The following is a 22,567-nucleotide window of genomic DNA, read 5'->3' on the forward strand; positions in this document are numbered from 1 at the left end:
CCTACCACCTTCCCCTCTCTCCTACAACCTTCCCCTCTCTCCTACAACCTTCCCCTCTCTCCTACCACCTTCCCCTCTCTCCTACCACCTTCCCCTCTCTCCTACCACCTTCCCCTCTCTCCTACCACCTTCCCCTCTCTCCTACAACCTTCCCCTCTCTCCTACCACCTTCCCCTCTCTCCTACAACCTTCCCCTCTCTCCTACCACCTTCCCCTCTCTCCTATCACCTTCCCCTCTCTCCTACCACCCTCCCTTTTGTCCTACCACATTCCCCTCTCTCCTACAACCTTCCCCTTTCTCCTACCACCTTCCCCTTTCTCCTATCACCTTCCCCTTTCTCCTACCACCTTCCCTTATCTCCTACCACATTCCCCTCTCTCCTACAACCTTCCCCTTCCTCCTATCACCTTCCCCTCTCTTTTACCACATTCCCCTTTCTCCTACCACCTTCCCCTTTCTCCTATCACCTTCCCCTTTCTCCTACCATCTTCCCCTCTCTCCTACCACCTTCCCTTATCTCCTACCACATTCCCCTCTCTCCTACCACCTTCCCCTTTCTCCTACCACATTTCCCTCTCTCCTACAACCTTCCCCTTTCTCCTATCACCTTCCCCTCTCTTTTACCACATTCCCATCTCTTTTACCACATTCCCCTCTCTTCTACCACTTTTCCCCATTAGCCACCATTCTGACCCCATCTCTGATTGGTCCCTTCTGATGCTGAACTCCTGCCCGCTCACAGGTAAGGAACCTGACCCAGGACGGCGGCTTCAGCCCCTGGGTGCCATGGCAACCCTGTAACCACGACGACAGGGAGGACGCCAGCACCAGTTGCGCGTGTCGCTCACGCTCTTGTAACAGTCCAGTCCCTCAGTGTGGAGGCTCCAACTGCAAGGGCTCCACCATCCAGGTGGCCAACTGTTCCAGGTACTGTAGAGAAAGAAGACAGGGGAAGCTACAGTCTACTATTCATCATTCAGTACCAAACATCATAACAGTTACTGACTTCCCCAAAGTGGAATAGTCATGATCGTCAGCAGAGTCAGAGCTTGTTTCCTGGAGCTTTTGGGGATTATCAAATCCCTCATTTGAGCACCTGATTCCCGTGTTGTGTTCCAGTTGGGCTGACGTGCGTTCGAGTCCGCTTTCATTCTATGTTTCCAGCATGTTAACAAACTGTCAGTATATTTGATGAGAAGGTATTGTACATGTTGACCTTAAATGGATCTCTAGACAAAGACAAGTAGTAGCATGAGACTTCAGACCAGCAGCAGACAAGCACACGTAGACTCAGCAATGTTTGTTTTATTCTTGATGAGTTCTATTCTTCTATTCTTCTGCTTTCAGAGAGTTTAGACTATAGACTTCCAACTACCAGACAGTGGTGACATGTTCTCAGAGGAAACTCAGGTTGTAGCATCAGACCAGCAGCAGAGTCCAACTACCAGACAGTGTTGGTATGTTCTCAGAGGAAACTCAAGTTGTAGCATCAGACCAGCAGCAGAGTCCAACTACCAGACAGGGTTGACATGTTCTCAGAGGAAACTCAAGTTGTAGCATCAGACCAGCAGCAGAGTCCAACTACCAGACAGGGTTGACATGTTCTCAGAGGAAACTCAAGTTGTAGTATCAGACCAGCAGCAGAGTCCAACTACCAGACAGGGTTGACATGTTCTCAGAGGAAACTCAAGTTGTAGCATCAGACCAGCAGCAGAGTCCAACTACCAGACAGGGTTGACATGTTCTCAGAGGAAACTCAAGTTGTAGTATCAGACCAGCAGCAGAGTCCAACTACCAGACAGTGTTGGTATGTTCTCAGAGGAAACTCAAGATGTAGCATCAGACCAGCAGCAGAGTCCAACTACCAGACAGTGTTGACATGTTCTCAGAGGAAACTCAAGTTGTAGCATCAGACCAGCAGCAGAGTCCAACTACCAGACAGTGTTGACATGTTCTCAGAGGAAACTCAAGTTGTAGCATCAGACCAGCAGCAGAGTCCAACTACCAGACAGTGTTGACATGTTCTCAGAGGAAACACAAGTTGTAGCATCAGACCAGCAGCAGAGTCCAACTACCAGACAGTGTTGACATGTTCTCAGAGGAAACTCAAGTTGTAGTATCAGACCAGCAGCAGAGTCCAACTACCAGACAGTGGTGACATGTTCTCAGAGGAAACTCAGGTTGTAGCATCAGACCAGCAGCAGAGTCCAACTGCCAGACAGTGTTGACATGTTCTCAGAGGAAACTCAAGTTGTAGCATCAGACCAGCAGCAGAGTCCAACTACCAGACAGTGTTGACATGTTCTCAGAGGAAACTCAAGGACTCCCTTGCCCTCTATTAATAGAGGTTTCCCTCATTAGGCAAAAGAGATTGGATTTATCTAGAGAGTGAGTTGAAAACCAAATGACTGTCACCTCTCAGTATAGCAGGTCTGTGTGTGTGTGTGTGTGTGTGTGTGTGTGTGTGTGTGTGTGTGTGTGTGTGTGTGTGTGTGTGTGTGTGTGTGTGTGTTTGGCTTTACTATCCTTGTGGGGACCAGAAATTCTCACAAGGATAGTAAAACAAAGAACATTCAGACAAGTGGGGACATTTTGCCAGTCCCCACAAGGAAAAAGGCTATTTTAGGCTTTGGGTTAGAATTAGGGTTAGGGGTTAGGATTAGGATTGAGAGATAGGGTTAGGGTTAGGTTAAGGGTTAGGATTAGGGTTGAGAGATAGGGTTAGGTTAGGGGTCAGGATTAGGGTTGAGAGATAGGGTTAGGGTTAGTTTAAGGGTTTGGGGTTAGGATTAGGGTTGAGAGATAGGGTTAGGGTTAGGTTAAGGGTTTGGGGTTAGGATTAGGGTTGAGAGATAGGGTTAGGTTAAGGGTTTGGGGTTAGGATTAGGGTTGAGAGATAAGGTTAGGGTTAGGTTAAGGGTTTGGGGTTAGGATTAGGGTTGAGAGATAGGGTTAGGGTTAGGTTAAGGGTTTGGGGTTAGGATTAGGGTTGAGAGATAGGGTTAGGGTTAGGTTAAGGGTTTGGGGTTAGGATTAGGGTTGAGAGATAGGGTTAGGGTTAGGTTAAGGGTTTGGGGTTAGGATTAGGGTTGAGAGATAGGGTTAGGGTTAGGTTAAGGGTTTGGGGTTAGGATTAGGGTTGAGAGATAGGGTTAGGGTTACGTTAAGGGTTTGGGGTTAGGATTAGGATTAGGGTTTGAGAGATAGGGTTAGGGTTACGTTAAGGGTTTGGGGTTAGGATTAGGGTTGAGAGATAGGGTTAGGGTTACGTTAAGGGTTTGGGGTTAGGATTAGGGTTGAGAGATAGGGTTAGGGTTACGTTAAGGGTTTGGGGTTAGGGAAAATAGGATTTTGAATGGGAATCAATAGTAAAACAAACGTGTGTGGGTGCGTTTGTGTGTGTGTGTTATTAGAGAGATTACGGTCTTCACTGGTGGCTTCTTGTTGCTTACTTTACTGTGTTACTATGCAGGAGAGAGACAGAGGTGCTGAAATTAAATTGTCTTTTACAGGAAGCACCAATTTAATTAGAAGGGAAGCTCCATCGGCCTGAAGCACTTAAACAAATTAGGTGGATTTTTTTTATGCCTCAGCCCAGTCAGCTTCCCAGACAAGCACATGTCGACTCAGCAATGTTTGTTCTGTTCTTCTATTCTTCTGCTTTCAGAGAGTTTACAATAGACTAGGCGGTTAGAGTTTACAATAGACTAGGCGGTTAGAGTTTACAGTAGACTAGGCGGTTAGAGTTTACAATAGACTAGGCGGTTAGAGTTTACAATAGACTAGGCGGTTAGAGTTTACAATAGACTAGGCGGTTAGAGTTTACAATAGACTAGGCGGTTAGAGTTTACAATAGACTAGGCGGTTAGAGTTTACAGTAGACTAGGCGGTTAGAGTTTACAGTAGACTAGGCGGTTAGAGTTTACAATAGACTAGGCGGTTAGAGTTTACAGTAGACTAGGCGGTTAGAGTTTACAGTAGACTAGGCGGTTAGAGTTTACAATAGACTAGGCGGTTAGAGTTTACAATATACTAGGCGGTTAGAGTTTACAGTAGACTAGGCGGTTAGAGTTTACAATAGACTAGGCGGTTAGAGTTTACAATAGACTAGGCGGTTCGAGTTTTAGGTGACTCTGTGTGTCTTCCCAGTTGTTCTGAGTTTCTCTCTCTCTGTCTCTCTCTGTCTCTGTCTGTCTGTCTCTGTCTCTCTTTGTCTCTGTCTCTCTGTCTCCTCTAGGAACGGAGGCTGGACCCCCTGGTCCTCCTGGGGTCAGTGCAGCACCAGCTGTGGCATCGGGTATGAGGTGCGCCAGCGCTCCTGCAACAACCCCTCACCCCGGCATGGGGGGCGTGTCTGTGTGGGACAAGGCCGAGACGAGAGGTGAGACAGAGGGACTCAATGCAGTACATACAGTCAGGTTTATATTCAGTCAGGTTCACATTCAGTCAGGTTCACATTCAGTCAGGTTCACATACAGTCAGGTTCACATACAGTCAGGTTCACATACAGTCAGGTTTACATTCAGTCAGGTTTACATACAGTCAGGTGTACATTCAGTCAGGTTTACATTCAGTCAGGTGTACATTCAGTCAGGTGTACATTCAGTCAGGTGTACATTCAGTCAGGTGTACATTCAGTCAGGTGTACATTCAGTCAGGTTCAGTCAGGTGTACATTCAGTCAGGTTTACATTCAGTCAGGTGTACATTCAGTCAGGTTCAGTCAGGTGTACATTCAGTCAGCTTTTCTCCCCATCTTGCATCATATGCTTAGTGACAGACGAGATTTGTGTAATGAGTAACCTTACTGAAGACTTACGTTAGCTGCCCAAGCTAATGCCCTCAGCTTTAGCTCAGCAGGTTAACAAAGTATTGTGGCATTGCAGGAGACCCTGGTTCAGCGTTGCAAAGTCCTGAAATGGTGCACATATTGTAAAGCAGTGGTTCACCTTCTCTTACAGAGACCACCAGGCAGAAAGAGTAGGACTGCAGGTTTACCGTGTGTGTGTGTGTGCGTGTGTGTGCAGGCTGTGCAATGAGAAGAGCCCATGTCCCCTGCCTGTGTTCTGGTCGTCTTGGGGCTCCTGGTCTCAGTGCAGTGCAGAGTGTGGAGGAGGGGTCCACTCCCGGGTCAGGAGCTGTGAGAAGGGGAACACCTGCCCAGGATGTGCTCTGGTACGGTCACACACACACACACACACACACACACACACACACACACACACACACACACACACACACACACACACACACACACACACACACACACACACACACACACACACACACACACACACACACACACTGCACCCCAACGGCATCCTTTACTACTACTTTCTCACAGATAACACCCTTATTTGATCTAGTGAATGGCATCTTTCATTATTCATTTATCATAGCCAGAGGATGAACAGTCAGGTTGAAACTGACATATCCTCTCTCCTTTTCCTACATCCTTCTCTCCTCTCTCCTCTTCCCTAAAACACACTCCCTTAGGAGTACAAGACCTGTAACCTGGAGGCGTGTCCGGAGGTCCGTCGCAACACCCCCTGGACCCCCTGGATGCCGGTGAATGTGACCCAGGACGGGGCCCGCCAGGAGCAGAGGACCCGCTACACCTGCAGGGCCCTACTTCCAGACCCTCATCAGCTGCAGCTGGGCAAGAAGAAGGTGGAGACCCGCGTCTGCCCCAACGACAGCACCGCCACCTGTGAGACTGAAGGTAAGTCTGAGGCCGTCCCACTCATACATATATACTGGACATACACTCACACACTTTCTCCATACACCTTTCCACTCCCCTTCTAAAGAACCAAGGACAGACAGACAGACAGACAGACAGACAGACAGACAGACAGACAGACAGACAGACAGACAGACAGACAGACAGACAGACAGACAGACAGACAGACAGGAAGGAAAGCATGCTAAACCTCTGATGTTATGCAGTGGGCTGTGGTTTTTAACCGGCCAGCTGGGATGACCCATGCTGTGCTCACTGGGGCGGGACGATCTGAGCGGTCGTACCCAGTGACAGGCTCCCCGGGGTGGGGTAGGTGTCACAGTCCACAGCCTCTCATTGATTTAAAGGTCAGACAGGCAGGCAGAACGCCTCTCCTGCTGACAGTAACTAGACGGGGGAGAAGGGTGTGTGTGTGTGTGTGCATATTTAAGACAGGCTCCATGTGAAGCAAGGCAGATAGAGAGCATGTGTTTGCGACAATTTGCAGAGAACAGAGTAACCGTGTGGTCACTGGGTCTAAACACAATGTCACAGGCTGTCACCGGGTCTAAACACCATGTCACAGGCTGTCACCGGGTCTAAACACCATGTCACAGGCTGTCACCGGGTCTAAACACCATGTCACAGGCTGTCACCGGGTCTAAACACCATGTCACAGGCTGTCACCGGGTCTAAACACCATGTCACAGGCTGTCACCGGGTCTAAACACCATGTCACAGGCTGTCACCGGGTCTAAACACCATGTCACAGGCTGTCACCGGGTCTAAACACCATGTCACAGGCTGTCACCGGGCCTAAACACCATGTCACAGGCTGTCACCGGGCCTAAACACCATGTCACAGGCTGTCACCGGGCCTAAACACCATGTCACAGGCTGTCACCGGGCCTAAACACCATGTCACAGGCTGTCACCGGGTCTAAACACCATGTCACAGGCTGTCACTGGGTCTAAACATCATGTCACAGGCTGTCACCGGGTCTAAACACCATGTCACAGGCTGTCACCGGGTCTAAACACCATGTCACAGGCTGTCACTGGGTCTAAACATCATGTCACAGGCTGTCACCGGGTCTAAACATCATGTCACAGGCTGTCACCGGGCCTAAACACCATGTCACAGGCTGTCACAGGGTCTAAACACCATGTCACAGGCTGTCACCGGGCCTAAACACCATGTCACAGGCTGTCACCGGGTCTAAACACCATGTCACAGGCTGTCACCGGGTCTAAACACCATGTCACAGGCTGTCACTGGGTCTAAACACCATGTCACAGGATGTCACTGGGTCTAAACATCATGTCACAGGCTGTCACCGGGTCTAAACACCATGTCACAGGCTGTCACCGGGTCTAAACACCATGTCACAGGAAGTCACCGGGTCTAAACATCATGTCACAGGCTGTCACCGGGTCTAAACACCATGTCACAGGCTGTCACCGGGTCTAAACACCATGTCACAGGAAGTCACCGGGTCTAAACACCATGTCACAGGCTGTCACCGGGCCTAAACACCATGTCACAGGAAGTCACCGGGTCTAAACACCATGTCACAGGCTGTCACCGGGTCTAAACACCATGTCACAGGAAGTCACCGGGTCTAAACACCATGTCACAGGCTGTCACCGGGTCTAAACACCATGTCACAGGCTGTCACCGGGCCTAAACACCATGTCACAGGCTGTCACCGGGTCTAAACACCATGTCACAGGCTGTCACCGGGTCTAAACACCATGTCACAGGCTGTCACCGGGTCTAAACATCATGTCACAGGCTGTCACCGGGCCTAAACACCATGTCACAGGCTGTCACCGGGTCTAAACATCATGTCACAGGCTGTCACCGGGCCTAAACACCATGTCACAGGCTGTCACTGGGTCTAAACACCATGTCACAGGCTGTCACTGGGTCTAAACATCATGTCACAGGCTGTCACCGGGTCTAAACACCATGTCACAGGCTGTCACCGGGTCTAAACACCATGTCACAGGCTGTCACCGGGTCTAAACACCATGTCACAGGCTGTCACCGGGTCTAAACACCATGTCACAGGCTGTCACCGGGTCTAAACATCATGTCACAGGCTGTCACCGGGTCTAAACACAATGTCACAGGCTGTCACCGGGTCTAAACACAATGTCACAGGCTGTCACTGGGTCTAAACATCATGTCACAGGCTGTCACCGGGCCTAAACATCATGTCACAGGCTGTCACCGGGCCTAAACACCATGTCACAGGCTGTCACCGGGTCTAAACACTGTGTCACAGGCTGTCACCGGGCCTAAACACCATGTCACAGGCTGTCACTGGGTCTAAACACCATGTCACAGGCTGTCACCGGGCCTAAACACCATGTCACAGGCTGTCACTGGGTCTAAACACCATGTCACAGGCTGTCACCGGGTCTAAACACCATGTCACAGGCTGTCACCGGGTCTAAACACCATGTCACAGGAAGTCACCGGGTCTAAACATCATGTCACAGGCTGTCACCGGGTCTAAACACCATGTCACAGGCTGTCACCGGGTCTAAACACCATGTCACAGGCTGTCACCGGGCCTAAACACCATGTCACAGGCTGTCACCGGGTCTAAACACCATGTCACAGGCTGTCACTGGGTCTAAACATCATGTCACAGGCTGTCACCGGGTCTAAACACCATGTCACAGGCTGTCACCGGGCCTAAACATCATGTCACAGGCTGTCACTGGGTCTAAACATCATGTCACAGGCTGTCACCGGGCCTAAACACCATGTCACAGGCTGTCACCGGGTCTAAACACTGTGTCACAGGCTGTCACTGGGTCTAAACATCATGTCACAGGCTGTCACCGGGCCTAAACACCATGTCACAGGCTGTCACCGGGCCTAAACACCATGTCAAAGGCTGTCACCGGGTCTAAACACTGTGTCACAGGCTGTCACCGGGCCTAAACACCATGTCACAGGCTGTCACTGGGTCTAAACACCATGTCACAGGCTGTCACCGGGCCTAAACACCATGTCACAGGCTGTCACTGGGTCTAAACACCATGTCACAGGCTGTCACCGGGCCTAAACACCATGTCACAGGCTGTCACCGGGTCTAAACACCATGTCACAGGCTGTCACCGGGTCTAAACACCATGTCACAGGCTGTCACCGGGTCTAAACACCATGTCACAGGCTGTCACCGGGTCTAAACACCATGTCACAGGCTGTCACCGGGCCTAAACACAATGTCACAGGCTGTCACCGGGCCTAAACACCATGTCACAGGCTGTCACCGGGCCTAAACACCATGTCACAGGCTTTCACCGGGCCTAAACACAATGTCACAGGCTGTCACCGGGTCTAAACACCATGTCACAGGCTGTCACCGGGCCTAAACACCATGTCACAGGCTGTCACCGGGCCTAAACACCATGTCACAGGCTGTCACTGGGTCTAAACACCGTGTCACAGGCTGTCACTGGGTCTAAACACTGTGTCACAGGGGCGCTGTCTAGACCAGAGGAGACATCTGGCCTCACAGTAACATGAACCGTATGAAATATTACTGCTGCCCTGGTTTCAAACCACACAGACAGAAAATAAAAAGCTTTCAATTCATTATTGAAGTCATTTCCATAATTTAGGTGACGTGTTTCTTTTTTTTACCTTTTCAAAGAGTTCATCTGGAACCGATTAACCCAGATTTTACCCCACGGTTGAATGTTTGGCCCAGATTCTAACTGCACAGGTTACTATCATACCATGTAATGAGGAAGGAAGCCTCTGCACTCTTAGAACCAGCACATTGTCAGGTATTTCATTGCCAAGCTTTAGGTCACAGAAGACCATTGTTTATCAGAGCTGTTCTCCTACCATACCATTAGGAAAACAACATATTTTTGACTTTGAGAAGTCAAAATAATATTGTAAATCACCTTTTGTGTTGTAATGTCTCATGTTTGAGTATATGTGTGTCTCTGTGTGGTTCAGCTCTGGTTGAAGACTTGGTCAGGACCAGTGGAGGAGGCAGTAGTGGTCGACCTTTGCTCCGACAACCAGGTGGCACCAGGTGGTCCCCGTGGGAGACGTGGTCGACCTGCTCCCAGGAGTGTGCCAAAGGCTTCCGCACGCGCAAACGCACCTGTGCCTCAGCCGAGGGCAAGAGCCCCAGTGGCTGTAGTGGATCCCCAGTGGAGTACCAGGACTGCAACACCCAGCCCTGCCCAGGTAAGACACCGACTACTCCAGTGGCTGTAGTGGATCCCCAGTGGAGTACCAGGACTGCAACACCCAGCCCTGCCCAGGTAAGACACCGACTACTCCAGTGGCTGTAGTGGATCCCCAGTGGAGTACCAGGACTGCAACACCCAGCCCTGCCCAGGTAAGACACCGACTACTCCAGTGGCTGTAGTGGATCCCCAGTGGAGTACCAGGACTGCAACACCCAGCCCTGCCCAGGTAAGACACCGACTACTCCAGTGGCTGTAGTGGATCCCCAGTGGAGTACCAGGACTGCAACACCCAGCCCTGCCCAGGTAAGACTCCGACTACTCCAGTGCTACTCTATACCTGCTCAAATACTGTACTGACCGATTAACTTAACGGGCAGTGTAGAACCGAGATTGGGATTCCTTCAAAGCCGGCAATAGCCTTTTAAAGGCAATTTCCCCCACGTTCTCGGAGATCGCATTCATGGTAAAAGCTGCTGAAGCGTAAATTGCCTTTAAAAGTCTGTAGTGAAAAACAAACTGGTCTAATAAACATGAATCAAATGTTTTCTTTTCATGTGCTGAAAACATGTTAAAAAAAACTCTGTATCTGGATAAATAGTTAACCCCTTACACTCGTGGGCCTTTATGGATTGGCCTAAATTGAAATGTTTCTTACAGAAGAAATATGGAAAGCATATGCAAAACCATGGTAGCAATTAAAAAGGAACAGTTTGGAGATTATGGGGAAATGATGACTAAAGTTGAGGACACAACAGTTCACAGACACAAGACTGAATCCAATTTATGTGCATTTTACATTTACTGTACTTTTTAACGCATTTGTTGATAAGAAAATCAAAAGATTCAAAGAAGTGTCTTCAACTTTAAGGTGCTATTTTTAGCTCTCCTCGTTGTTTTGTTTGGAACACAACCCTGCATCCCTGCCTTCACACAACTACTGTTGTTGTTTTGTTTGGAACACAACCTGCATCCCCGCCTTCACACAATTACTGTTGTTGTTTTGTTTGGAACACAACCTGCATCCCCGCCTTCACACAACTACTGTTGTTGTTTTGTTTGGAACACAACCTGCATCCCCGCCTTCACACAATTACTGTTGTTGTTTTGTTTGGAACACAACCTGCATCCCTGCCTTCACACAATTACTGTTGTTGTTTTGTTTGGAACACAACCTGCATCCCCGCCTTCACACAATTACTGTTGTTGTTTTGTTTGGAACACAACCTGCATCCCCGCCTTCACACTATTACTGTAGTTGTTTTGTTTGGAACACAACCCTGCATCCCTGCCTTCACACTATTACTGTTGTTGTTTTGTTTGGAACACAACCTGCATCCCCGCCTTCACACTATTACTGTTGTTGTTTTGTTTGGAACACAACCTGCATCCCCGCCTTCACACAACTACTGTTGTTGTTTTGTTTGGAACACAACCTGCATCCCCGCCTTCACACAACTACTGTTGTTGTTTTGTTTGGAACACAACCCTGCATCTCCGCCTTCACACAATTACTGTAGTTGTTTTGTTTGGAACACAACCCTGCATCCCCGCCTTCACACAATTACTGTTGTTGTTTTGTTTGGAACACAACCTGCATCCCCGCCTTCACACAATTACTGTTGTTGTTTTGTTTGGAACACAACCTGCATCCCCGCCTTCACACAATTACTGTTGTTGTTTTGTTTGGAACACAACCCTGCATCCCCGCCTTCACACAATTACTGTTGTTGTTTTGTTTGGAACACAACCTGCATCCCCGCCTTCACACTATTACTGTTGTTGTTTTGTTTGGAACACAACCTGCATCCCCGCCTTCACACTATTACTGTTGTTGTTTTGTTTGGAACACAACCTGCATCCCTGCCTTCACACAATTACTGTTGTTGTTTTGTTTGGAACACAACCTGCATCCCCGCCTTCACACTATTACTGTTGTTGTTTTGTTTGGAACACAACCTGCATCCCCGCCTTCACACTATTACTGTTGTTGTTTTGTTTGGAACACAACCTGCATCCCTGCCTTCACACAATTACTGTTGTTGTTTTGTTTGGAACACAACCTGCATCCCCGCCTTCACACTATTACTGTTGTTGTTTTGTTTGGAACACAACCTGCATCCCTGCCTTCACACAATTACTGTTGTTGTTTTGTTTGGAACACAACCTGCATCCCCGCCTTCACACTATTACTGTTGTTGTTTTGTTTGGAACACAACCTGCATCCCTGCCTTCACACAATTACTGTTGTTGTTTTGTTTGGAACACAACCTGCATCCCCGCTTTCACACTATTACTGTTGTTGTTTTGTTTGGAACACAACCTGCATCCCTGCCTTCACACAATTACTGTTGTTGTTTTGTTTGGAACACAACCTGCATCCCCGCCTTCACACTATTACTGTTGTTGTTTTGTTTGGAACACAACCTGCATCCCTGCCTTCACACTATTACTGTTGTTGTTTTGTTTGGAACAGAACCCTGCATCCCGCCTTCACACTATTACTGTTGTTGTTTTGTTTGGAACACAACCTGCATCCCTGCCTTCACACTATTAGTGTTGTTGTTTTGTTTGGAACACAACCTGCATCCCTGCCTTCACACTATTACTGTTGTTGTTTTGTTTGGAACACAACCTGCATCCCTGCCTTCACACAATTACTGTTGTTGTTTTGTTTGGAACACAACCTGCATCCCCGCCTTCACACAATTACTGTTGTTGTTTTGTTTGGAACACAACCTGCATCCCCGCCTTCACACTATTACTGTTGTTGTTTTCGCATTCCAAAAACAGTCCATTATAATTCACAATCTGGGTCAGATGGGCATCATTTGAAAGCTTGTTCTACTGCCAACATGACTTGCTAAATTATAAAATACGTTAGGTTTTCACAAGGCAATTCAGAGAAGCAGATCATCATTTTGGTGCGCATAGAATGGAGTCATGAACAGTGGTGTTACTTAAGTAAAAATACTTTCAAGTACTACTTAAGTCGTTTTTGTGGTGTCTGTACTTTACTATTTATATTTGACAACTTTTACTTTTACTCCAATACATTCCACAAGAAAATAATGTACTTTTACTCCATACATTTTCCCTGACACCCAAAATTACTAGTTACATTTTGAATGCTTTGCAGGACAGGAAAATTGTCTAATTCATGCACTTATCAAGAGAACATCCCTGGTCATCCCCACTGCCTCTGATCTGGCAGACTCACTAAACACAAATGCTTAGTTTGTAAATTATGTCTGAGTGTTGAAGTATGCCCCTAGCTATCCGTAAATGTAAAAAACAAGAAAATCACGCCGTCAAGGTTTGCTTAATATTAGCAATTTTAAATTATTTATACTTTTACTTTTGATACCTACAGTTGAAGTCGGAAGTTTACATACACCTTAGCCAAATACATTTAAACTCAGATTTTCACAATTCCTGACATTTAATACTAGTAAAAATTCCCTGTCTTAGGTCAGTTAGGATCACCACTTTATTTTAAGAATGTGAAATGTCAGAATAATAGTAGAGAGAGTGATTTATTTCAGCTTTTATTTATTTCATCATGGGTAGCCTTCCACAAGCTTCCCAAAGTAAGTTGGGTGAATTTTGTCCCGTTCCTCCTGACAGGGCTGGTGTAACTGAGTCAGGTTTGTAGGCCTCCTTGCTCACACACGCTTTCTCAGTTCTGCCCACAAATTTTCTATAGGATTGAGGTCAGTGCTTTGTGATGGCCACTCCAATACCTTGACTTTGTTGTCCTTAAGCCATTTTGCCACAACTTTGGAAGTATGCTTGGGGTCATTGTCAATTTGGAAGACCCATTTGCGACCAAGCTTTAACTTCCTGACTGATGTCTTGAGATGTTGCTTCAATATATCCACATAATTTTCCTCCCTCATGGTGCCATCTATTTTGTGCACCCCACAACATGATGCTGCCACCCCTGTGCTTCACAGTTGGGATGGTGTTCTTTGGCTTGCAAGCCTCCCCCTTTTTCCTCCAAACATAATGATGGTCATTATGCCCAAACAGTTCTATTTTTGTTTCATCAGACCAGAGGACATTTCTCCAAAAAGTACGATCTTTGTCCCCGTCTGGGATTGATTTGCACTTTTTGGACAAAAGTACGTTCATCTCTAGGAGACAGAACGTGTCTCCTTCCTGAGCGGTATGACGGCTGCATGGTCCCATGGTGTTTATACTTGCGTACTATTGTTTGTACAGATTTGTACCTTCAGGGATTTGGATGAACCAGACAAGGATGAACCAGACTTGTGGAAGTCTACAATTTTTGTTCTGAGGTCTTGGCTGATTTCTTTTGATTTTCCCATGATGTCAAGCAAAGAGGCACTGAGTTTGAAGGTAGGCCTTGAAATACATCCACAGGTACACCTCCAATTGACTCAAATTATGTCAATTAGCCAATCAGAAGCGTCTAAAGCCATGACATCATTTTCTGGAATTTTCCAAGCTGTTTAAAGGCACAGTCAACTTAGTGTATGTAAACTTCTGACCCACTGGAATTGTGATACATTGAATTATAAGTGAAATAATCTGTCTGTAAGCAATTTTTGGAAAAATTACTTGTGTCATGCACAAAGTAGTTGTCCTAACCGACTTGCCAAAACTATAGTTTGTTAACAAGAAATGTGTGGAGTGGTTGAAAAACGAGTTTTAATGACTCCAACCTAAGTGCATGTAAACTTCCGACTTCAACTGTAATTATATTTTTGCGATTACATTTACTTTTGATACTTAAGTACATTTAAGACCAAATACTTTTAGACTTTTACTCAAGAAGTATTTTAGTGGGTGACTTTCACTTTTACTTGAGTCGTTTTCTTTTAAAGTATCGTTACTTTACTCAAGTATGACAATTGGGTACTTTTTCCATCACTGGTCTGGTGCGTGGTCCACGGCACATTCTCACAATGTAACAAACATAGGCTCATTCTGTTCAGGACAACCCAGGGTATAACGCCATGTCATCTTGTAACTAACTGTACATCAACATAGTGATCATAAACGTTGACACTATATGACCTGAGTTTTATGATATGGAAATGTGAAGTGCGCATTTGGACTCACGGGTGTTTGGCTTGCTTGTATGACATCAAAGCGGTATTTATTATAATTCTCAACGTATCTTCTTTCAAAATACATCGAGTCCTCGTAATTTACAGCATTCTCCTCACACAGACAACAACAAATGTGAAAAAGTTGCCTAATTATCCGGAGGGATGGGGGGCAACTTCTTGTTGCGCGTGGTGCACAAGTTCAGAACGTCTGTCAGTCAAAACCCATACAGACCTGCGAAGCGCAGAGCCAGAGCTGTATAACACGTTACTATACAGCCACTGTGTCCCAATGGAGGTGCTTATCAGTGTCCCTTTTCAACCTGTATACGGACTGTGAAGGGCTACAGGATATTAACCTTTTATATTTTCTATAAAAGTTTGGTGTGTGTGTGTGTGTGTGTGTGTCCAGTGAAAGGAACCTGGTCATGCTGGGCGTCATGGTCTCACTGCTCTGCCACCTGTGGAGGTGGGCACTACCAGCGTACCCGTACCTGTAGCAACCCTGCCCCCGCCAACGGAGGTGACATCTGCATCGGCCTGCACACTGAAGAGGCCCTGTGCAACACACACACCTGTGAAGGTATGCAGAATGAACAGATTCACAGATAACAGATATGCAGCACTCAGTCATACACAGATACACAACATTCAATCATAGCCTGCACAGGTACACATATTTGCAGCATTCGTTCATACAAATATTGTTTTAAAAATGTTGACCATTCAAAGTAACTCATTTAATTGAAATGATGGTGCATAATTCATGTTAAGGTTATGTAGCTGCTATTTTGAGTTCACTGTGGCTTTGCTTTGACTTATAGTGGAACAACAACTCATCATCCTCTCTTCTCTCTGTCCATCCTCTCCTGTCTCTCCTCCAACCCCCTCCACTTCTCCTCCGCTGTTCCTCCAGGTGGCTGGCTGGTGTGGTCAGAGTGGGGGGAGTGTGACGAGGAGGGGCTGCAACATCGCAGCAGGGAGTGTGGGGAACGGGAGGCAGACCCCAGCCTGTGTCAGGGCAATGCCACCGCGAGCAGGCCCTGCCAGCCCCCCGAGGTGCCAGGTCAGTCCCCAACATTTTGAACATACTGCTAAATAGCCAGCTGACCATCCCTTTATGGGCAGTGATTGGTTGGTTTTGCTGCAGAAAGTGGTACTCTGTGATTGTGGGGAGCTTTGACTCTATTGGCTGGTTGAATTGTGCATTGCAGTAACAGTCTGTTTCTCTCTCGGTTCCTCCCTATTTCTTTCCTCTTCTTCTCTCTATTTTTCTCTGCAGTCGTTCTGCCTGGACAGGATAACGATCAGCGCTGTGGGGGTAAGTGAATTATGAGAATCCCCCCCCATCCCAGTGGGGGGTTACAGGGACCCCAAGGACATGGAGCGTGCCTCTCGTCACCCCCTTCCTCCCCCTCTCCTCTTACGCCCTTCCCACTTCCGTTGCATCACAAATGAATCATCGCCACCCTGATTACACACAATGCTGTCATTCCTAAAAGCTTTAGGCCTAGATTCAGTCAGATCAAGCGTTAACCGGCGATAGCAAATACCCACAGCTGATATGTTGGCGGTGTCGGAGGTGTAACTGTGTTGGAGCTGTCAAATCAGGGAGCAGCTGCTATTGATCATTGTCACGAAGCCACACCCCTTCCCACTCGCATTACAAGTTCAGAATGAGAAAGTGTAGGCTATATAGAAATAATTGCGCTCAAATCAAAAATCATTAAACAAAATAATGAGGATTTCTATCAGCCTGATCAAGGTGTAGATTACACCTCACATTCCAGTGTTAAAACTTCTAAACAAGGCTGCATGGGATTTCTCTTGATGCGACACCGTTCAGCCAATGGCAATGTCTGCTTTAGGAATGATGCCAGGAGCCGCTTGTGGATCTGATAGCTCTAACGCGGTTCCAACTCTGACACTGCCAAATCAACCGCCATGTGGATGTAGGCTAAAGCGGATCTGATTTAATAGAGCCTTAAAGCCTTGTTCACATTGGCAGTTTGAAGTGATTCAAATACAAATTTTTTCCATATCTGGTCCGAATCTGTTATTTTTCCTGCAGTCTGAACAGCCAAAAAGTACATGGAATCAAATATTTCAAGCCATATTTCAAACCACCTTTGTAGGTGGTTTGAAATCAGATACAAATCTGATTCCTGCCTGTGCAACTTCTGTCTGAACGGTCAAATTTTATTTATTTGGTATATATTGTTGCTTACTAGCTAGTGGGTTGACAGTTTTGACAAGACCATGTGGAAGCTAATTAGCTTGTTAATTTAAAAACAAATTACTGAATGTGCTAGAAAGCTAAACAGCTAGCTAGCTGACTGCTGTGGCTAGCTAGCTGACGGCTATGGCTAGCTAGCTGACGGCTGTGGCTAGCCTGCTGACTGCTGTGGCTAGCTGACTGCTGTGGCTAGCTAGCTGACGGCTATGGCTAGCCTGCTGACTGCTGTGGCTAGCTAGTTGACTGCTGTGGCTAGCTAGCTGACTGCTGTGGCTAGCTAGCTGACGGCTATGGCTAGCCTGCTGACTGCTGTGGCTAGCTAGCTGACGGCTATGGCTAGCTAGCTGACGGCTGTGGCTAGCCTGCTGACTGCTGTGGCTAGCTGACTGCTGTGGCTAGCTAGCTGACGGCTATGGCTAGCCTGCTGACTGCTGTGGCTAGCTGACTGCTATGGCTAGCCTGCTGACTGCTGTGGCTAGCCTGCTGACTGCTATGGCTAGCCTGCTGACTGCTGTGGCTAGCTGACTGCTGTGGCTAGCCTGCTGACTGCTATGGCTAGCCTGCTGACTGCTGTGGCTAGCCGAAAAGGACTAGTTTTGAAAGTTGGATCATCTTATACACTGCTCAAAATGCACATTTGTGGCCTGCTGGAGGTCATTTTTGCAGGGCTCTGGCAGTGCTCCTCCTGCTCAAAGGCGGAGGTAGCGGTCCTGCTGCTGGGTTGTTGCCCTCCTACGGCCTCCTCCACGTCTCCTGATGTACTGGCCTGTCTCCTGGTAGCGCCTCCATGCTCTGGACACTACGCTGACAGACATAGCAAACCTTCTTGCCACAGCTCGCATTGATGTGCCATCCTGGATGAGCTGCACTACCTGAGCCACTTGTGTGGGTTGTAGACTCCGTCTCATGCTACCACTAGAGTGAAAGCACCGCCAGCATTCAAAAGTGACCAAAACATCAGCCAGGAAGCATAGGAACTGAGAAGTGGTCTGTGGTCACCACCTGCAGAATCACTCCTTTATTGGGGGTGTCTTGCTAATTGCCTATAATTTCCACCTTTTGTCTATTCCATTTGCACAACAGCATGTGACATTTATTGTCAATCAGTGTTGCTTCCTAAGTGGACAGTTTGATTTCACAGAAGTGTGATTGACTTGGAGTTACATTGTGTTGTTTAAGTGTTCCCTTTATTTTTTTGAGCAGTGTACTTTGAGGTTTCAAAAAAAGTGTACTTCCACTATGAATTAGAAAATTCTAAACAGGGAGGCATTGTTGTCACCTTAGCTTGCTACATAACTTCTGAGTGATAGGAAGCACGAGCACCACCACCAATCAGCCTACACCACTGCGCACACATCTGTCGTTACTATGACAACTAGCATAGCAACATCAGCAAATGACTGCTGTCTGAACACACACAAATCTGATTTGGTCACTTGTAACTTGCTGTTTGGACAGTCAGTATTCCAAAACAGATTTGAAGAACTAATTTTAGTCTTAAGGCATGCGAACAAGGCTTTAGTTTCAGTATGATTCTTGGTCTTTTGAGCAGATCCTCTCATGACAAAAACATTATGGCGCTATTGCAATGTTGCTAGTAGACCTGGGTTCAAATACTATTTGTAATCTTTCCAAGACTTTTAGCTTCCGCTCTAGCCTGGCTGCAGTGCTATATGACCAGGGTTCACACTTTTAGCTTCCGCTCTAGCCTGGCTGCAGTGATATATGACCAGGGTTCACACTTTTAGCTTCCGCTCTAGCCTGGCTGCAGTGATATATGACCAGGGTTCACACTTTTAGAAATGTTCCATTTAGCCAGGCAAGCTCAATCAAGCACAGATAAGGCATTTTAACTGATTTTAAATAGTATTTGAACCCAGGTCTGATCACTAGCTTAGCTGCACTTAGCCTTCAAAACAGGTTTGAACTCGCAATTTTTGGGAACAAGACTACATTGCCAAAGCAAACATATTGGAACATATAAAATTAATGGAGTAAATATTATTCAAACTCTGTCTCTTTCCTCCTACCAGCCTTCTCTCTGTTCCACCTGATGGCCACGGGAGCGTTGTGTTTCTTTGCGGCGGTGGGGCTGTCGGTCCTGGTCTACGCCTACTGCCAACGACTCCACAAGCCCTCCCAGGAGTCAGCCGTCATCCACCCCACCACGCCCAACCACCTCAGCTATAAGGGCAACACGACGCCAAAGAACGAGAAGTACACCCCCATGGAGTTCAAGGTGGAGTATTCCACTCTTTCTACCCCCCTCCCTTACACACAGGGAATGGAACAATCCGTTAGGGCAGAGTCAGACCTGCAGGTTCAGATAGATAACATTGGTTTTCTTTCAAATACTTTTAATTAAGTCTGCCTGGAGTGCCAGATGGGTGGGGTTTGCACTTTTGGAATTTTTCCATTGGTTCCATTGCATCAGGCAAGCCCAATCAAGCACAGATGAAGAATTTGAAAGAAAGTAAATACTATTTGAACGTAGGTCTGCTTCAAATACCAAATATCAGACCTCTGATTTTGCCTATTTTGCTCTTTGGTAGAATGGCAGAGAGACAGTAGCTGTAGCTGTGTGTCCGTCTGTCTGTCCGTCCGTCCTGCCCTTGTGATGTCCCAGTGATGTACCACCTGTTTGCCTCCCACTCTTTATTAATGTGTTCATTAGCCTGTTAACCTATCAGAAAGGAGGGCGAGACTCACACAGCTGTGTTTGATTAATCGAGCCATTACTTGAATTAATTAACTAACGTCTGCTCTCTGGCTGTCTCCTCATACACACACACACACACACACACACACACACACACACACACACACACACACACACACACACACACACACACACACACACACACACACACACACACACACTCCCTCATGTCCTTCCTGTGTCTGCCTCTCTCCATGGTTACCAGCGATTACCACCATGGTTTGTCTGTCTGAGACCCCCGAAAGGGATCGTTAGTCCATCTGTGTGTGATTGATCGTGTCTACTTGTTGATACAGTTTGATGTATTATACTATCTGTGTGTGATTGATCGGGTCTGTGTGTGAAGATACAGTATGATGTAACTGTGGGAGAGAATCTCAATTGCATACTCCTTGTGTCCTCTCCTCGCCTCCTTCTCAAAGCCCAAAGCCAGAGGTCCCGCCCCGTTGACCTTCTCCTCCAATGGGTTTTGAGAAGGAGGCGAGGAGAGAGATTCTCCCTGAGTGTTAGTGGGTGGTACAGTAGGGCATTGCAGGGAAGTGGAACTGGAAACAAAAATGAGCTTTCTCATTGGATGAGATCAGGTTGCGCCTCCTGCCTTTTGAAACGTTTTCTCCCATGTTGCACCTACTGAACACCCCCTGTTCTGTTCCCTTCTGTCTTCCACAGACGCTGAACAAGAACAATCTTCTCCCGGACGAGAGCTGCAACTTCTTCCCCTCGTCCCTCTCGCCCCTCCCCTCCCTCCCCCAGAATAACGTTTACACCACCACCTACTACCCTGCACCCCTGGGCAAATACGACCACCCCTTCCACCCCGACTCACCTTGCAGGAACTATATGCACCACAGTTGAGACAGGACCCCCCCCCCCCCCTCCAACTCTTCTCTATGGGAAGTTGGAAACACTCCTGCACCCCAGACCCTTCACCATTTCCTCTCCTCTCCTCAGTTGAGTGTGTACTCTGCTACGGTGAGGGGGAGCTGTGTTAACGACCGGGCAGACCCTTGAACTGGGTGTGTCCTCTCAAGGTCTGAACCATGCACGTTCTTCTCAATCACCAGTGCGGACGGAGGTTGAACTGTCCCTGTCAACCAACAGGACAACACTTTCGTATCATTGTGACTGTTCAGTTGATATGACTGTTTTATGACGTTGTTTTTCTACTCTACTGTGCAGTACAGCAACTCATCTCAAGACGGGGAAGTAGACTGGACCATGTGGAATGCTGGGAGTTGGAGTCTTATGAGGGAGCTGGGCTGTAGCAGCCTTAAGGTTCAGTATGGAGATTCACTACTTGTGGAATCTGTTCTAAAACAACACTGTTAAAAGTCTCCTGTAAAACCCTACGGTATCAGATCATGTATATCACAAAAACCCACAGACTTCACATTTGATCTGAGGAGAATATAAGACATTGTGGCTGGTTTGTATTCGATATAGACAGCAAAGTCAACCGTTCCCAAAGGATACCGTACCGGAATATGCTGACCAAGACACCTTCCAGCTCTAAAAACCGACTTTATGATGGTGAAAATGCAGAACTCAATGACACTGACAGTATGGGAACGTTTGTCATCTCCTGCTCACCAACTTGTTTCTCCTGTCTGTTTGGACACACTGCATCAGAATAGCCTCATGGTCAGGTGCTCCCGCAGTGTGGACTAACAGAGAGGGAAAGAGAGTGAGGGGCTGGTACTGCTTTCATCTGAGCAGCCCAAGGACTCCTGGGTACGTCCCAAATAGCACCATATTCCCTATATAGTGCACTACTTTTGACTAGAGCCCAATGGCCCCTGGTTGAAAGGAGTGCACTATGTAGGGAATAGGGAGCCAAATGGGACGTGGCAATGGCCTCTGAAGGGGTTTATAATCCTGTAACTACCTGCACCGACACCCAAAAATGACAATGGCGGTGATTCAGAGTCGACGTAAAAGGAGCCATTTTGAGAAAAAACATGTATTTTGAACAACCCAGATCCTCAGCTGAGGCTCAGCAATACTGTCTCACCACCCTCATCCCTTCAAATGGATAGCTGTCTCACCACCCTCATCCCTTCAAATGGATAGCTGTCTCACCACCCTCATCCCTTCAAATGGATAGCTGTCCCACCACCCTCATCCCATTAAATGGATAGCTGTCTCACCACCCTCATCCCTTCAAATGGATAGCTGTCCCACCACCCTCATCCCTTCAAATGGTTAGCTGTCTCACCACCCTCATCCCTTCAAATGGATAGCTGTCCTACCACCCTCATCCCTTAAAATGGATAGCTGTCTCACCACCCTCATCCCTTCAAATGGTTAGCTGTCTCACCACCCTCATCCCTTCAAATGGTTAGCTGTCTCACCACCCTCATCCCTTCAAATGGATAGCTGTCTCACCACCCTCATCCCTTCAAATGGATAGCTGTCTCACCACCCTCATCCCTTCAAATGGATAGCTGTCTCACCACCCTCATCCCTTCAAATGGATAGCTGTCTCACCACCCTCATCCCTTCAAATGGTTAGCTGTCTCACCACCCTCATCCCTTCAAATGGATAGCTGTCTCACCACCCTCATCCCTTCAAATGGATAGCTGTCTCA

General features: G+C 47.3%; 1 protein-coding gene across 1 annotated transcript in view; it reads left to right on the forward strand.

The window, feature by feature from the left end:
* Positions 1 to 22,121, forward strand: part of sema5bb (sema domain, seven thrombospondin repeats (type 1 and type 1-like), transmembrane domain (TM) and short cytoplasmic domain, (semaphorin) 5Bb) — a 111,784-nt gene extending 89,663 nt beyond the window's left edge. The window contains exons 13-22 of the mRNA XM_071330587.1: positions 744 to 928; positions 4,239 to 4,382; positions 5,028 to 5,175; positions 5,497 to 5,722; positions 9,711 to 9,947; positions 15,437 to 15,607; positions 15,941 to 16,090; positions 16,307 to 16,345; positions 19,294 to 19,499; positions 20,649 to 22,121. Of these exons, the coding sequence (XP_071186688.1) occupies positions 744 to 928; positions 4,239 to 4,382; positions 5,028 to 5,175; positions 5,497 to 5,722; positions 9,711 to 9,947; positions 15,437 to 15,607; positions 15,941 to 16,090; positions 16,307 to 16,345; positions 19,294 to 19,499; positions 20,649 to 20,834 (1,692 nt within the window). The 3' untranslated portion in view covers positions 20,835 to 22,121. The remainder of the gene's footprint in view (positions 1 to 743; positions 929 to 4,238; positions 4,383 to 5,027; positions 5,176 to 5,496; positions 5,723 to 9,710; positions 9,948 to 15,436; positions 15,608 to 15,940; positions 16,091 to 16,306; positions 16,346 to 19,293; positions 19,500 to 20,648) is intronic.
* Positions 22,122 to 22,567: the final 446 nt, after the last annotated feature.

The sequence above is a fragment of the Salvelinus alpinus genome, chromosome 10, assembly GCF_045679555.1.
Source record: "Salvelinus alpinus chromosome 10, SLU_Salpinus.1, whole genome shotgun sequence".
Taxonomy (NCBI): domain Eukaryota; kingdom Metazoa; phylum Chordata; class Actinopteri; order Salmoniformes; family Salmonidae; genus Salvelinus; species Salvelinus alpinus.